At 42.0% G+C, this 16348-nt stretch overlaps 1 protein-coding gene across 1 annotated transcript in view; it reads right to left on the bottom strand.

The window, feature by feature from the left end:
• The window catches only part of Mcm6 (minichromosome maintenance complex component 6), a 50008-nt gene that overhangs the window by 14555 nt on the left and 19105 nt on the right, over window positions 1-16348 (bottom strand). The window contains exons 9-11 of the mRNA XM_070023875.1: window positions 4498-4639; window positions 3209-3316; window positions 1975-2130 (exon numbers count right to left, since the gene is read on the bottom strand). Of these exons, the coding sequence (XP_069879976.1) occupies window positions 1975-2130; window positions 3209-3316; window positions 4498-4639 (406 nt within the window). The remainder of the gene's footprint in view (window positions 1-1974; window positions 2131-3208; window positions 3317-4497; window positions 4640-16348) is intronic.

The raw sequence follows: 16348 nt of genomic DNA, 5'->3' as shown, positions 1-16348 counted from the left end.
AGCCTCCAGCCTCCTGAGTAGCTAAGATAATAAGCATGAGCAATCAGCACCAGGCTCATATTTTTAATCATTAGTATTAGGGGTGACAGAGATCAATATGCATTGGGCTTATAAATAATTTGAAATGAAATCCCTCTATCCAACTAAAGATGGAAAGTAAAAAACTGTAACTCAGCCAGGTGCTGGTAGCTCATGCCTGTAATCCTAGCTACTCAGAAAGCTGAGATGTGAGGATCTCAGTTTGAAGCCGGCCTATGTGGGAAAGTCATGAGACTTTTATCTCCAATTAACCACCAGAAAACTGGAAATGACGCTATGGCTCAAAGTGGTAGAGTGCTAGCCTTGAACATAAAAGCTTAAGGAGGGCCAGGAATGTGGCTTAGTGGTATAGTGCTTGCCTAGCATGCATGAAACCCTGGGTTTGATTCCTCAGTACCACATAAAAACAGAAAAAGCTAAGTGGCACAGTGACTCAAGTGGTAGAATGCTAGACTTGAGTAAGAAGCCCAGGGACAGTACCCAGGCACTGAGTTCAAGGCCAAGGACTGGCAAAAAAAAAAAAAAAAAAAAAGTTAGGGACAGTGTCTATGCCCTGAATTCAAGCCCCACAACCAACCAAAAAAGAATTTAAACCTAAAAAATATTTTTAATTGAGAAAAAAATTTACTATCTAAAAAGTTTAAAGATTTATAAATTGATACTCTAATAACTCATTTATGAACACAATGAAAGCCAGGTTTTACTTAGTATCTAAAAGTTCCATTCCAAGTTTTACACTGTGTCTGCTCAAATGGAAAAATCTTCATGCTCAGCAATTTAAAAGTACAGCTTACATACAGCATTAGCTATCTCTACTATAAGCTTAATTACAAATAATCTTAGAATTTTTCATCTAATTTTGTTTTTTTGGAGGGGTAACGAGGAAATAAAGAAATTTACTTAAGTGTTAAAAGTACTGATCATCAGTTAAGAACTACACAACCTGGGGAAGAAATAGGAAGATGAATGACTTATAATTTGGAAGAAAACTGATATCCTAATTTCTTCTAAGCTAATTGGAAAGTCAGATAAAAATATTTTTAAAGCCGGGCGCTGATGGCTCACGCCTGTAATCCTAGCTACTCAGGAGGGTGAGATCTGAGGATCGTGGTTCAAAGCTAGCCCGGGCAGGAGAGATCGTGAGACTCCTATCTCCAATAAAACCACCAGAAAACCGGAAGTGGCGCTGTAGCTCAAGTGGTAGAGCGCTTGCCTTGAGCTGAAGAGCTGACGGACAGCGCCCAGGCCCAGAGTTCAAGCTCCACAGCCGACCAAAAAAAAAAAAAAAAAATTTTTTTTTAAATTTCAGAGAGGGCTGGGAAGGTGGCTCAGTGGTAGAGCTCTTGCCTTGCATGCATGAGGCCCTGGGTTCGATCCTCAGCACCACATAAGCAAAAAGAAAAAAGCTGGAAGTGGCGCTGTGGCTCAAGTGATAGAGCGCTTGCCTTGAGCTGAGGGACAGCGCTCAGGCCCAGAGTGCAGGCCCCATGACCAGACCCCAAAAAAAAAATTTCAGAGAAGCTAGGCATGGGAACGTACACTTATAATCCCAAAACTTGGTAGGTTAAGACAAGGGGATCCTAACTCTGAGGTCAACTTAGCCTACATAGAGAACCTAAACAAAAACCCAAACAAAAACAAGGAGGGGGGGAAATCTTAGTGGGCTGGCAATCAACTGTAACTCCTTTCTTTTGAGATTTAAAAACAGTAACAAAACCCCAAAACTATTTTCGACATCACTGTATAGATCCAGCAATTAAAATTACCATATTGAAGTTGTTTACTAACTCCTTTGCTCACTCTTATGCTACTCAAGGGAAATGAAAGCTCAATGTATGTACATGTACCAGCTGTTGAGCGTGACCCTTCAGCCTTGCTTGCTCAATTATTCAAATTGGAAATAAAGCAAAGCAAACGAACAGCTCGTGTGGTTACCTCATTGCATTCATCAACCAGGATAAAGAAGAGATCAAATCGAGACATGATAGGAGCTGACAAATTTATATTCTGTTTTAATGACTTTGACCTGTCATAGTGTCCACTGACTGGATTTGCTGCTGCCAAGATGGATGTCCGGGCATTCAAAGTTGCCTAATCGCAAAAGAAAAAAAAAAACAAAAAACTGATGTCTAAAACAATGAGCAATATTTTACCCACTAATATCAAAATTAAAATCTGGTAATATACAGTTAGTACAGCAAACAGGCACTCCTGCACAAAGCTGGTGGTATTTGTGTACATCGTTTAAACAAGTACTTTTGCTAGGCATTTATCTTACAATTAGGTAAAAGAAAATAATGTGTTCATGAATGTTCATTATAGTTCATCATACAAGACACTGAAAATTAGTCCACAACAGTACTCTAGCAGAGTCTAAAGATATATACCCTCGAATATCATGGCATAAAAACAAATAAAAGTTGATCTAGAATGTGCTGGTATGGAAAGATTGCCAAAAATGAAATTGATTATTAATTTTTGTACTTGCTTATTCTAACAGGAATATGTCATAACAGGACATATACCCAATATATAACAGTTTTCTGTGCTGAGAAATTAAAGGGGAATATCTTCTTTAGATTTCTACTTTTGTGTAATACATTTTTCTCTGTTCAAATCTATTGCTGTATTTGAAAATTTAAGATTCTTTCTAATAAGGGTTACAATATTTAATTTTGTTAAATAATCTGTCAATGTTTAGTTTTGAGAAATGAAATGCTCAACCTTTTACTAGTACTATTATTTTAACACAGTAAATATTTTACACAGTATCTTAATCTTCATTTTGGACTGACAGTTCTCAGGGATGTATTTTCCATCTTAAAAACATCAACACATGGTGAAGTAATGGATTTCTCTATTACTACACTAATCTACAAAGTTTAAGCACAATGCAGTGGAACAAAAATGGATACACAGCCTGGTGCTGGTGGCTCACGCCTGTAATCTTAGATACTTAGGAGGCTGATATCTGAGAATCCAGGTTCAAAGCCAGCCTGGGCAGGAAACTCCGAGGGACTTATTTCCAATAAACCACTAGAAAATCGGAAGTGGCACTGTGGCTCAAGTGGTAGAGCACTCGCTTTGAGCTGAAGAGCTGAGGGATAGCGCCCAAGCCCAGAGTTCAAGCCTCATGACCGACCAAAAAAAAAAAAAAGGATACTCATACCTTTACACCTGCTTTAGTGATGGATATGGTCTGTTGTTCCATAGCTTCATGAATAGCAACTTGATCTCGCACATCCATCTTATCAAATTCATCAATACAACACACACCCTATAACAAACATACATGCAGCATTAAAACTGTCTTGAAGATGTAATAAAAACGACTAACAAATTTATGTCCAGAGAACTTCAAACAAGTCAAATAGTTAAATAGTCCTAATTCCCTCTTTTAAGCAAGATAGTTGAGTGGTTTCAGAGCCAAAAGCCAACTGAAAATATATAGATAGGGCCAGGAATGTGGCTTAGTGGTAGAGTGCTTGCCTAGCATGCATGAAACCCGGTGCTCGATTCCTCAGTATCACATAAATATTTGAAAAGGCAGAAGTGCCAGGTGCCGGTGGCTCACCCTGTAATCCTAGCTACTCAGGAGGTTGAGATCTGAGGACTGTGGTTCAAAGCCAGCATCGGCAGGAAAGGCCATGAAACTCTTATCTCCAGTTAAGCACCAGAAAACCAGAAGTGGCACTGTGGCTCAAGTGGTAGAGCACTGGGCCTTGATCTGAAGAGCTCAGGACAGCACCTAGGCCCAGAGTTCAAGGCCCATAACTGACTAAAAAAAAAAAAAAACCCAGAAAACATCACCCGATATGGAAGAAATAACTGTACTGCAAAGCTCATAGAACTCATAAATGTTATAAACCGTGATAGACAATTTGCTCCATGAAAGTTAGAATGTGTTTGTGACTTTAACTAAGCATCACTATCCCACAATACTGTAAAATTTGGGAAATTATGTAACCACTTAATCACAATAAAAAAATTTGAAGAAAAAAAAAAAAAAAATTTGAAGACAAAAACAAAACAAAAATAAAAACCACACACAAAAAAACCCAGATACTAGCCCTTAGTGTCAAGGGAGCCAGGGTCACTTCAGCATTTTTAGGCTACAAAGAGATGGAAGGTGGAATACAATGAATATAAGCGTGTATTGCCATAACTTACATGCACACATAGGTTTAAGTGATCTATATAAAAGACACAGATAATTGCAATATATACCAGCATACATATCTATTTATATAGATAACCAGTTACAGGTTGAATAGGGAGTATTCTGATTCCTTAGATCCAAGAATACAAGATGTTCGGAAGTGGCGCTGCAGCTCAAGTGGTAGAGCGCTCGCCTTGAGTTGAAGAGCTGATGGACAATGCCCAGGCCCAGAGTTCAAGCCCCAGGACCGACAAAAAAAAAAAAAAAAAAAAACTATATAGAATACAAGATGTTCTTACATTATCAGCCAGCATCAAAGCTCCAGCCTCAATGACAAATTCATGAGATTCTTCATCTCTCACAACAGCTGCTGTTAAACCAGCAGCACTGGATGCTTTGCCACTGGTGTAGACAGCTCTGGGGCTGAATTCTTCCACATGCCTGTTCAACATTATCAAACACACTCATTAGTATGTGATTACACAGTACCTTTTCCAAAAATAACTCTGATAGGAGTCATGCCCCTCAACAATTCAAAATTCTGAAAGAATATGACAACAGCTCTAAGTTCAAGCAATTCATAAAGACATGCCACAGATAAACAGGAAGCTTCATCTCCTTTGGCTTTTAAAATAGATCCATTACTGTCAAACAGAAAACAAAGAACATCAGACAACTGATAAAAATACCCATTTTATGAGAATTTAATAACACTTTAGCAACAAAAATCCTCTCCAAGAATTTGCAACTAGTCTTATAAGCCCTAGGGCTGAGTGACCAATAAGAATTATGCTCAGGGGCTGGGAAGGTGGCTCAGTGGTAGAGCGCTTGCCTTGCATGCATGAGGCCCTGGGTTCGATTCCTCAGCACCACATCAGCAGAAAGAAAAAAGCCGGAAGTGGAGCTGTGGCTCCAGTGGTAGAGTGCTAGCCTTGAGCTGAAGAGCTGAGGGACAGCGCCCAGGCCCTGAGTTCAGGCCCCACGACCGGACCCCCCCCCCAAAAAAAAAAAAAAAAAAAAAAAAAAAGAATTATGCTCAGTACCAGGAACAGAAAGCATGGTGAAGAATGGGTAGAGGAGAGGGTAAGTTCAGTGGTCCTAACTCCATGGTGAAGCAAACCATTATCAGCATCATGGACAGACAACATAAGCTGCATTATCCAGCAGATCAAACATGAATCTGATTTCCCCTCCTCTGTTTCCTATCTGCCATGAACTTCCACTATACATTCTCACTCATTTGACATTTAGCCCAAGCCTCTGGGGTCAACCAACTGTCAACTGCAGACTGAATCTCTGGTACCACGAACCAAAATAAATCCTTCCTTAAAAAAAAAAAAAGGTTTTGCAACTAGAAGTAACAACACAAAAGAAGATTTAGGATTTCAGAAATGCAAGATTAGTTTAACATCTGAAATCAGTAAGGATAAAGAAACCTAAAACTGCCACAGGCCAGTACCTCAGGCCTATAATCCTACCTACTCAGGAATCTGAAATCTGAATCATGGTTTTAAACCAGCCCAAGCAGACATATCTGGGACTTTTACTTCCATAACCAGCAAAATGCTCAAAGTGGAGTTGTGGCTCAAGTGGTAGAGCACCTGCTATGAGCCCAAAAGCCTAACTAGAGCATGAGTCCTGAAGTTCAAGCTCCATACAGGCATGGACACATGTAAACACACCATAAATTAAATAGATGTACAAAAAGCATTTGACAAAATCCAACAAGCTTCCATAATTATCAACGCTGAGTGCTGGTGGCTCATGCTTGTAAACCTAGCTATTCAGGAGGCTGAGATCTGAGGATCATGGAGCTAGCAGAGGCAGTAAAGTCCACAAGACAGGAAAAGTCCCCAAGATTTTTTATCTGCAATAAACACAAAAAGCCAGAAGTAGAGCTGTGGCTCAAGTGGTAGAATCCTAGTTAACTTTGAACAAAAAGATCTCAGAGATAGCCAGACACTGACTGGTAGCTCATGCCTGTAATCCTAGCTACTCAGGAAGCTGAGATCTAAGGATCATGGTTCAAAAGCCAGCTTGGGTAGGGAAGTCCTTGAGAGTCTTTTTTTGGGGTCAGTCATGGGGCTTAAACTCTGGGCCTGAGACTCTTGAGTCTCACAGATTTTCCTGCCAGGGCTTTGAACCCTGATCCTCAGATCTCAGCCTCCTGAGTAGCTAGAATTACAGGTGTGAGAGCACCCAGCTCCCTTGAGACCCTCTCCAATTAACCACCCAAAAAAAGCCCAAGTGGAACTGTGGCTCAGATTGTAGAGCACTAGCCATGAGCAAGTACAACTCAGGGACAGTGCCCAGGCCTTGAGTTCAAGCCCCATGACCAGCACCAAAACAAAAACAAAACTCAGGGATAGCATTCATGTTTTGAGTTCAAGCCCTAGGGCCAGAATAAAACAAGAAACAGAAAAACCCACAGTAAATTAAGAACAACAGTCACTGTTCAAAGTTGATAAAGGACTTTCCCTTAAACTACTAAAAAGGATCTAAGAAATCTATAGCATGTTCCATGCTTAAAAGTTTTATAAAGGTTAGCTGGGCGCCAGTGTCTCAAGCCTACAATCCTAGCTACTTAGGAGGCTGAGGTCTGAGGATCATGGTTCAAAGCCAGCCCGGGGAAGAAGTCCCTGAGACTCTTATCTCCAGAAAACCCAGAAGTGGTGCTGAGGCTGAAGTGGTAGAGCACTAGCCTTGAGCTGAAGAGCTGGGGGACACTGCCCAGGCCCAGAGTTGGTCATGCCCCATGACCGACTCCCCCACCCACCCCCTACCCCCGGCAAAAAAAAGGGAGCTGGGAAGGTGGCTTAGTGGTAGAGTGCTTGCCTTGTTTGATGAGGCCCTGAGTTCGATTCCCCAGCACCACATAAGCAGAAAAATCCCGAAATGGTGCTGTGGCTCAAGAGGTAGAGCGCTAGCCTTGAGCTGAAGAGCTGAGGGACAGCGCCCAGGCCCAGAGTTCAGGCCACATGACCAACAACAACAACAACAAAAAAAGCAAATTTCTCTATACTTGCTATGAATAGCCCAAAAGAATGAGATCAAGAGAGTAAGTCCATTTACAACATCAAAACTAATGTTATATATTTGTATATTACAGACACACACACGCACACAATTATGGGACTATTTGGGGAGATGAGAAGGGAATGAGAAAAGGAAAGGTCAAGGTAATTTCAAAATACATTGTATGGGCTTAGAATGTAGCTTAGTGGTAGAGTGCTTGCTTAGCATGCACAAAGCTCTGGGTTTGATCCCTCAGTACCACATAAATAGAAAAAGCTGTGCTGTGGTTCCAGTAGTATAGTGCTAGCCTTGAGCACAGAGAAGCTCAGGGATAGAGTCCAAGCTGAGTTTAAGCCCCAGGACTGGCAAAAACAAAAACAGAACAACAAAATACACTGTAACTATGTATGAAGATGACAAAAGCAATCTCAGTGAAAGCTGAGGTTGGGGGAGGGGAAAGAAAAAGCACTAAGTTATTTCTAAACAAAATATAATGAAGAGTTATTCTGAACAAAATATAATGTATGATATCCAAAATACCATGGTGAAGCCCCTTGGTTTAATTAATGCACAAAAAAAAAAGTAGAAGACATGGACAAGAAGGTAGGGTAGATTCTGTTGAGGAATATGAAAGGGGAAGATTGGTCCATTAAAAAAGAATAATGAAGAGAACATCAGGTACTGGTTTGCAGAACAGCAGATCGCCAGGAACAGAGAAACCTACCAGCCGGGAGTCTCCACGAGGATCCCACCCCCACCCCTCACTCTCCACCCGAGCAGAGAGGCTCCATCCCGCCAAAGCCGCTCGGCATCAGCAGAGTGACAAAAGGACCTGCGGCAGACCACCCGGCCCGCCTGATCGCGATCGCAACGATCCAGCACTCTCCACCCGAGCAGAGAGGTTCCATCCCGCCAAAGCGGCTCTGCGCGACAAAGGGTCCTGTCTGCAGACCACCCGCCCGCCCGATCACGATCGCAACAACCCGGCGGGGTCACTTGGGCCCCAGAGGTACCGAGAAGAAGCTGCCTGAGCGTGGACACTCTTGACCCAACAGCTTCGACAGAGGCAGAGACAGAAAAGAATCACACAGAGCCACCACCGCCCAACCCAGCCCGGATTGCAACAACAACTGACGACCTACACCACACAGAAACAACCAGCTCCAGGGTGAGTACCCCACAGGGGAAGTGTATCCCTCAAGGGAGACCAGAGCTGGAGGGAATCCCCAGACCCTGACCTAGACTCCCTACCCCAGCACCCGGACCACAGGACCCACTAAAACTGGGAACTGTTTGAGAGCTCCACCAGCCCGTGGAGCACACTCAGCTGGCCAGGCTAGAGCAAGAGCACCCCTGGAAGGGAGCTTAAATGCCCAAGCCAGGAACAGCGCCCCTGGGTCAAGACTACCAACAGTAGAAGAAATTTGAACTGTGTCCCCCAGGCTGTATAACCTAGGGGGTATACACATCAGCACAGGCCTAACAAGCGCGCTCCAGGCTGGGGCCGGAACCAAGCCCGGGGATCCGGCGCCTGAACAACACAACCAACTCCTCCCAATTGAAGTAAAAAGCTGAGCATACGCCTCAACAGAGGGGAGAAAACCAGGAAACAACACTCCCCCGGGAAGCACGCCTGTGACAACAAAAGACCTGGAGGCCCAGGACAAGAGAAGCCCAAACCCCACCAAAACTCCACCCATATACCCTAGACTGGGAATTGGGCAACACAGGCTGCCAGCACCTGATAGTAAGCAGGAGCTCAGACTGTTAAGGCGGCTCAGCAATAGAGTGATAGTCTTGGATGTATGAGGCCCTGCATCTGATTCCTCAGCATCACAAAAGCAAAAAGGGTCAGAAGTGGTGCTGTGGCTCAAACGGTAGGGTGCCAGCCTTGAGCTGAAAAAGCTGAGGGACAGCACCCAAACCTAGAGTTCAAGCCCACAACCAGCCCAAAACAAATAAACAAAAACACATCAGGAGCCCATAGCAGACTCCAGCATTTGGGAGAGTGCATCCAGAGCATCTGTTCTTCACAAGAGCACCCGTAGGAGCAAACACAAGCAGTCTAGGCTGCTCAACCCTTCCAAAGGCAGGAACTGTCAGCAATCTACAGCAGAGAGCTGAGAATCCTAAGTAAGTCAGAATAGCAGCTGGAAATAGGCTCCCAACAGAACCCAGATCAGGCACAGACTCTCTCTACCAATACAGAATCAGCAACCAAGCAAAGACAGACACACCAAAACAAAATTGAAGAGCAGTCTCCTGAACCTCCATGCGAAAATCACAGAGAAAAATCACAAGGTTTACTACCACCCAGGACAGCAAGCTCACCCCAAAAGCCAGCAGCCACACAGGGGAGAGCCCCAGTGGGAGCAAAGCAGGAATGGAAGACAAAGGCTACTTCCAAGGGTTGCTGGAGGCAATGACTCAAGAAATAAAGCGAGAAATTTATCAGAAATTGAAAGAGCACAAGGATGAACTATCCAAAGAGATACAGGGTATCAAACAAGAGATGCATGCAAAAATAGAAGCTGCACAAACCTCAATAAGAAGTGAGATAAACGCCAAATTAGAGGTAATGCATACCTCATTGAGAGGTGAGATCAGTACTCTGAGAACCAACATTGAATCCATAAAGGGATCCATTTCCTCCATGCAAACCACAATAGAAGCCACTGTCAACAGAGTGAATGAAATGGAAGGTCGAGTGTCAGATACAGAAGACAGAATACACCAACTGGACCAAAAAGTGACAGATATGGAAAAATTACTCAAATTAAACCAAAGGGATATTCAAGAGCAAGCAGATAATGCTAAAAAATTTAACCTTCGCATAATTGGAGTGGACGAAGGTGAGGAATTCCAGAGCAAGGGAATGCAACACCTATTTAACAAGATAATCAATGAAAATTTTCCCCACCTCAAAAACGACCATCTTAACTACATCACAAAAGCTTATCGAACACCCAACAAGCAAGACCCCAGGAGAAACACTTCTAGACACATTATAGTAAAAATGATAGATCTGAATAATAAGGAAACAATCCTGCATGCAGCAAAAATGAAGAAGGAGCTATACTACAATGGGAAAAAAATAAGAATTACTGCAGATCTCTCCACACAAACAATGAATGCAAGAAAAGCCTGGGAAAGCACCATACGAGCCCTGAGAGCCAATAACTGCCAACCCAGACTGATCTACCCGGCAAAGCTAGCATTCACATTTGATGGAGAACTGAAAACTTTTAATAGCAAAGAAAAACTAAATGAATTCATAAACATTAAGCCAGCATTACAAAGAATTCTAAGAGGGGGGACACAACCTGAAGAAAGCAGCCAGGAACTGGGGCCTGCCCCAAACAGGCATTACTCAAAGTCTAACTGAGCAAGCACAGGAGGAAAGGAAAAAAGAAAAACTTAGGAAAACGGAATGGCAGGGACAACAATGCATCTCTCTATACTTTCTCTTAATATAAATGGGCTGAATTCGCCAATTAAAAGAAAACGAACTGAGGACTGGATAAGAAAACAAGACCCATCCATCTGTTGCCTTCAGGAGACCCACCTCTCAGCCAAACATACAAACAAACTCAGAGTGAAGGGGTGGAAAAGGATCTACCAATCAAACGCCCCCAGTAAGAAAGCAGGTGTAGCTATCCTGATATCTGACAAAATAAACTTTTCATTAAAATCAGTACAGAAAGACAAGGACGGACACTACATATTAATAAAGGGAACAATCCAAGAGGAGGATATAACCATCATCAACTTATATGCCCCAAATATTGGTGCACCTAGATATGTCAAACAAATGCTCTCAAACTTACAGAATAAAATAGATCCCAATACGATAATACTAGGAGACTTTAACACACCACTCTCACCAAAGGACAGGTCTACCAACCAGAGGATTGGCAAAGAAGCTACCGAATTAAGAGAGGCCATACTGCAAGCGGAATTAACTGACATCTACCGAGTATTTCACCCTAAAACAACACAGTACACATTCTTCTCAGCAGCTCATGGAACTTTCTCCAAAATAGACCATATCATAGTTCATGCAAGGAACTTAAGCAAATACAAAGGGATCGACATAATCCCCTGTATCCTATCTGACCACAGTGGAATCAAGCTAGCTCTCAATAACAAAGCATACAGCAGAAATTTCTCCAATACATGGAAATTGAACAGCACACTCCTTAACAATGCCTGGATAACAGAAGAGATCAGAGAAGAAATAAAGCATTTCCTACAACTCAATGAAAATGAAAACACCTCACAAAGAAACTTGTGGGACACAGCAAAAGCAGTCCTGAGGGGCAAATTTATTGCCCTCAGTGCCCACATCAAGAGAATGGAGACAGACCAAGTAAATAATCTCATGTTGCAATTAAAACAGCTAGAAAAACAGGAAAAAATGGAACCTAAAGCTACTAGAAGAAGCCAGATAACCAAATTAAAAGCAGAGATTAACCAATTAGAAAATCAGAAAACCATAACCAAAATAAACCAAACAAAAAGCTGGTTCTTTGAAAAAATAAACAAAATTGATGGCCCATTGGCTAGATTAATTAAAAAAAGAAGAGAGGAAACCCATATTAATAGGATTAGGGATGCCACGGGAAACATCACCACACGTACCCAAGATATCCAAACAATTCTAACAGACTACTTTCAAAAGCTATACTCTCTAAAGGAAGAAAATCGGGCAGAAATGGATGCATTTTTAGAGAAATACAAGTTGCCCAAACTGAGCAAAGAAGAAGTTAACCAATTAAATAAGCCAATATCCTATAATGAGATACAGGAAGCTATCAAAAGTCTTCCAACAAAAAAAAGCCCAGGACCAGATGGATTCACAGCAGAATTCTATAAGACCTTTAAACAAGAACTAATACCCATACTCCTCAAGCTCTTCAGAGAAACAGAGAAGGAAGGAGCTATCCCAAACTCATTCTACGAAGCCAATATCACACTCATCCCCAAACCAGGCAAAGACCCAACCAAAAAGGAGAATTACAGGCCAATCTCCTTGATGAACACAGATGCAAAGATCCTTAACAAGATTCTAGCTAACAGAATCCAGAAACACATAAAAAAAATAATTCACTATGACCAGGTAGGCTTCATCCCAGAGACACAGGGATGGTTTAACATACGTAAGTCAATAAATGTAATCCAACATATCAACAGAGCCAAGGTCAAGAATCACATGATTATCGCTACAGATGCAGAAAAGGCCTTTGACAAAATTCAACATTCATTCATGCTAAAAGCTCTGGAGAAAATAGGAATAGAAGGAACATTTCTAAAAACAATAAAAGCCATTTACGACAGACCAATAGCCAATATTATACTTAATGGGGAAAAGCTACAACCAATTCTCCTAAAATCAGGAACAAGGCAAGGATGCCCACTGTCTCCACTCCTCTTCAATATAGTCCTAGAACCCTTAGCCAGGGCAATAAGGCAAGAAAAAGACATTAAAGGGATCCTCATAGGAAAAGAAGAAGTTAAACTATCCCTTTTTGCAGACGACATGATACTATACCTCCACGATCCCAAAAACTCCATCCCCAAACTCTTAGAAATCATAAATCACTTCGGCAAAATAGCAGGATACAAAATAAACCCACAAAAATCAGTTGCCTTCCTATACACTGATAATGTACAGGAAGAGAGGGAAATAAAGGGAGCAACCCCATTCACAATAACCTCCCGAAAAATAAAATATTTAGGAATTAACCTAACCAAAGATGTAAAAGAACTATTTAATGAGAACTATAAAAAGTTAAAGAAAGAAATTGCAGAAGACACTAGGAAATGGAAAGACCTCCCATGCTCCTGGATAGGCCGACTTAATATAGTAAAGATGGTAATACTTCCAAAACTAATATACAAAATCAACGCAATTCCTATTAAAATCCCAATGACGTACATCACTGAAATACAGAAAACAGTCCAAAAATTCATATGGAACAACAAAAGACCTAGAATAGCCAAAACAATTCTAGGGGATAAAGACAATATGGGAGGGCTATCCATGCCGAACTTCAAACTCTACTACAGAGCTATAATAACAAAGACAGCATGGTACTGGCACAAAAACAGACCCGAAGACCAATGGAACAGAATAGAAGATCCAGAAATAAATCCACAGGCCTACAGCCAGCTGATATTCGACAAAGGAGCCAAAGACATACAATGGAAGAAACACAGCCTCTTCAACCGTTGGTGCTGGGAAAACTGGGCAGCCACATGCAGAAAACTAAAAGTGGACCCCAGCCTATCACCATGCACCAACATCAACTCAAAATGGATTAAAGACCTTAACATTAAACCTGAATCTCTGAAACTACTGCAGGACAGAGTAGGAGAGACACTTGAACTAATAGGCACAGGAAGGAACTTCCTGAACAGAGTCCCAGGGTCACAACAAATTGGAGAGAGACTCGACAAATGGGACTACCTTAAAATAAAAAGCTTCTGCACAGATAAAGCTATCGCAACCAAGCTAGAAAGACAACCAACTAATTGGGAAAAAATATTTACCAGCAATATATCAGACAAGGGGTTAACATCCTGTATATACAGGGAACTCAAGAAACTAATCCCTCCCAAACCCAACACACCAATTACTAAATGGGCAAGGGAACTAAAGAGGGACTTCTCAAATGAAGAAATAAAAATGGCAAAGAAACACATGAGGAAATGTTCATCATCCCTGGTGGTGAAGGAAATGCAAATAAAGACAACCCTGAGATACCACCTTACCCCAGTCAGAATGTCCCACATCCACAAATCAGCCAACGACAAATGCTGGAGGGGATGTGGAGAACGAGGAACGCTATTACACTGCTGGTGGGAATGTACACTCATACAACCACTTTGGAAAGCAGTCTGGAGGGTCCTTAGAAAGCTAAAGATTGACCTCCCTTACGACCCAGTCATACCACTTCTAGGCATCTACCCTGAACAACAGGAACCAATATACAAGGACACGTGCACCTCCATGTTTATTGCAGCACTGTTCGCAATAGCTAGGATATGGAAACAACCTAGATGCCCCACCACAGATGAATGGATCCAAAAATTGTGGTATCTATACACAATGGAATATTATGCAGCCATTAGAAATGACAAAATAATGGCATTTGCAGGGAAATGGATGGAGCTAGAAGGAATCATGTTGAGCGAGGTAAGCCAAGAACGAAGAGACAAACAGTACATGGTCTCCCTGATAAGTGGATGATGAATCCAAAATGTTAGGTGATATGACAAAACTAACAGGACTTAAGAAACAAAGAACTCCCACTCATCTGGTTGAACCACTACTAAATATCCCCATGCTGCTGATCACATATATGGTATATAACATATGAGCACCGTTATATATTACAGACTGTGATAGACAATTTGCTCCAGGAAAGTTAGAATGAACTTGTGACTTTAAATGAGCATCATTATTCCACAATACTGTGAATTTCCGGAAATTAAGTAATCACTTAATCACGATCAAAAAAAAAAAAAAAAAAAAGAACCTTGGGGAAGGGAGGGAGGGAGGGGATGGTAGGGGGAAAACAATGGAGGGGGTAACAATGTTCAAGAGGAAGTGGAAGTGTACTCATTACCTCACTCATGTAGCTGTAACCCTCTGTATAGTATCTCTACAATAAAAAAAAATTAAAAAAAAAAAAAAAAAAAAAAAAAAAAAAAAAAAAAGAATAATGAAGGGCTGGGAAGGTGACTCAGAGGTAGAGTACTTGCCTTGTATGCGGGAGGCCCTGGGTTCGGTTCCTCAGCACCACATAAGCAAAAAGAAAAAACCCGAAAGTGGCACTGTTAGAGCACTAGCCTTGAGCTGAAGAGCTGAGGGACAGCGCCCAGGCCCAGAGTTCAGGCCCCATGACCGACCAAAAAAAAAAGAATAATGAAGCCTATAGGAGTGGTTTTGAGTAGGGATAAGAAAAGGGGAGCAATGGAGCAGGTGAGGTTGATCAGGATCTAATATAATGAATGTTGAAAATACCATTATTAGGCTAGGATGTAGCTCAGTGACAAAGCACTTGCCTAACAAATCCAACATCCTGGGTTTGATTCCCAGAACCAAAAACAATAGTTTTAGGCCCTGGGTTTGATTCCTCAGCACCACACATAAGCAGAAAAAGCTGGAAGTGGCGCTGTTGCTCAAGTGGTAGAGCACTAGCCTTGAGCTGAAGAGCTGAGGGACAGCACCCAGGCCCAGAGTTTAGGCCCCATGACTGGCCAAAAAACAAAACCAAACAAAACCCAAATACCATTATCTATAGCTCAGCTGACTTCTACATAGTTCCTAAAACTCAAGGAACCCAAGACTAGCCAAATTAATTTACAAGTAACAGTTGGAGGCTTCTCAAATTTATGGTTTAACTAATTTCTTTTTTATGGGGGTGGGGGGACCGGTTGTGGGGCCTGAACTCTGGGCCTGGGTGCTGTCCCTCAGCTCTTCAGCTCAAGGCTAGTGCTCTACCACTTGAGCCACAGCGCCACTTCCGGCTTTTTTTTCTTTTTGCTTATGTGGTGCTGGGGAATAGAACCAACGGCCTCATTCATGCAAGGCAAGCACTCTACCACTGAGCTACCTTCCCAGCTCCTTTTAACTAATTTCTTAAGAGTGTTAAAATAAGGGAAAAGAAAAAGTCTGAGTATTGGAAAATTAGGTATGTGCAAAACTAAAAACTATATACAATTATGCTTTATATAATATTCAACAATTAAATCATGGGAAAGACCCCTGAACTGAAACTTGAACTCAGAGCTTTGAGTTTGCTCAGCTAGCACTCTGACCTCAGCTACACATCCATCCTGGCTTTTTGCTGGTTAGAGATAAGAGTCTCCTGGAGCCGGGCGCTGGTGGCTCACGCCTGTAATCCTAGCTACTCAGGAGGCTGAGATCTGAGGATTGCGGTTCAAAGCCAGCCCGGGCAGGAAAGACCGTGAGACTCCTATCTCCAATAAACCACTAGAAAACCGGAAGTGGCGCTGTAGCTCAAGTGGTAGAGCGCTTGCCTTGAGCTGAAGAGCTAAGGGACAGCGCCCAGGCCCAGAGTTCAAGCCCCATGACCGACAAAAAAAAAAAAAAAAAGAGTCTCCTGG

The sequence above is a fragment of the Dipodomys merriami genome, unplaced genomic scaffold, assembly GCF_024711535.1.
Source record: "Dipodomys merriami isolate MVZ:Mamm:240054 unplaced genomic scaffold, mDipMer1.0.p SCAF_1, whole genome shotgun sequence".
In the NCBI taxonomy this organism is placed as follows: Eukaryota; Metazoa; Chordata; class Mammalia; order Rodentia; family Heteromyidae; genus Dipodomys; species Dipodomys merriami.
Note: the sequence above shows the minus strand (reverse complement) of the source record. Positions and strands in the feature narration are given on the sequence as shown.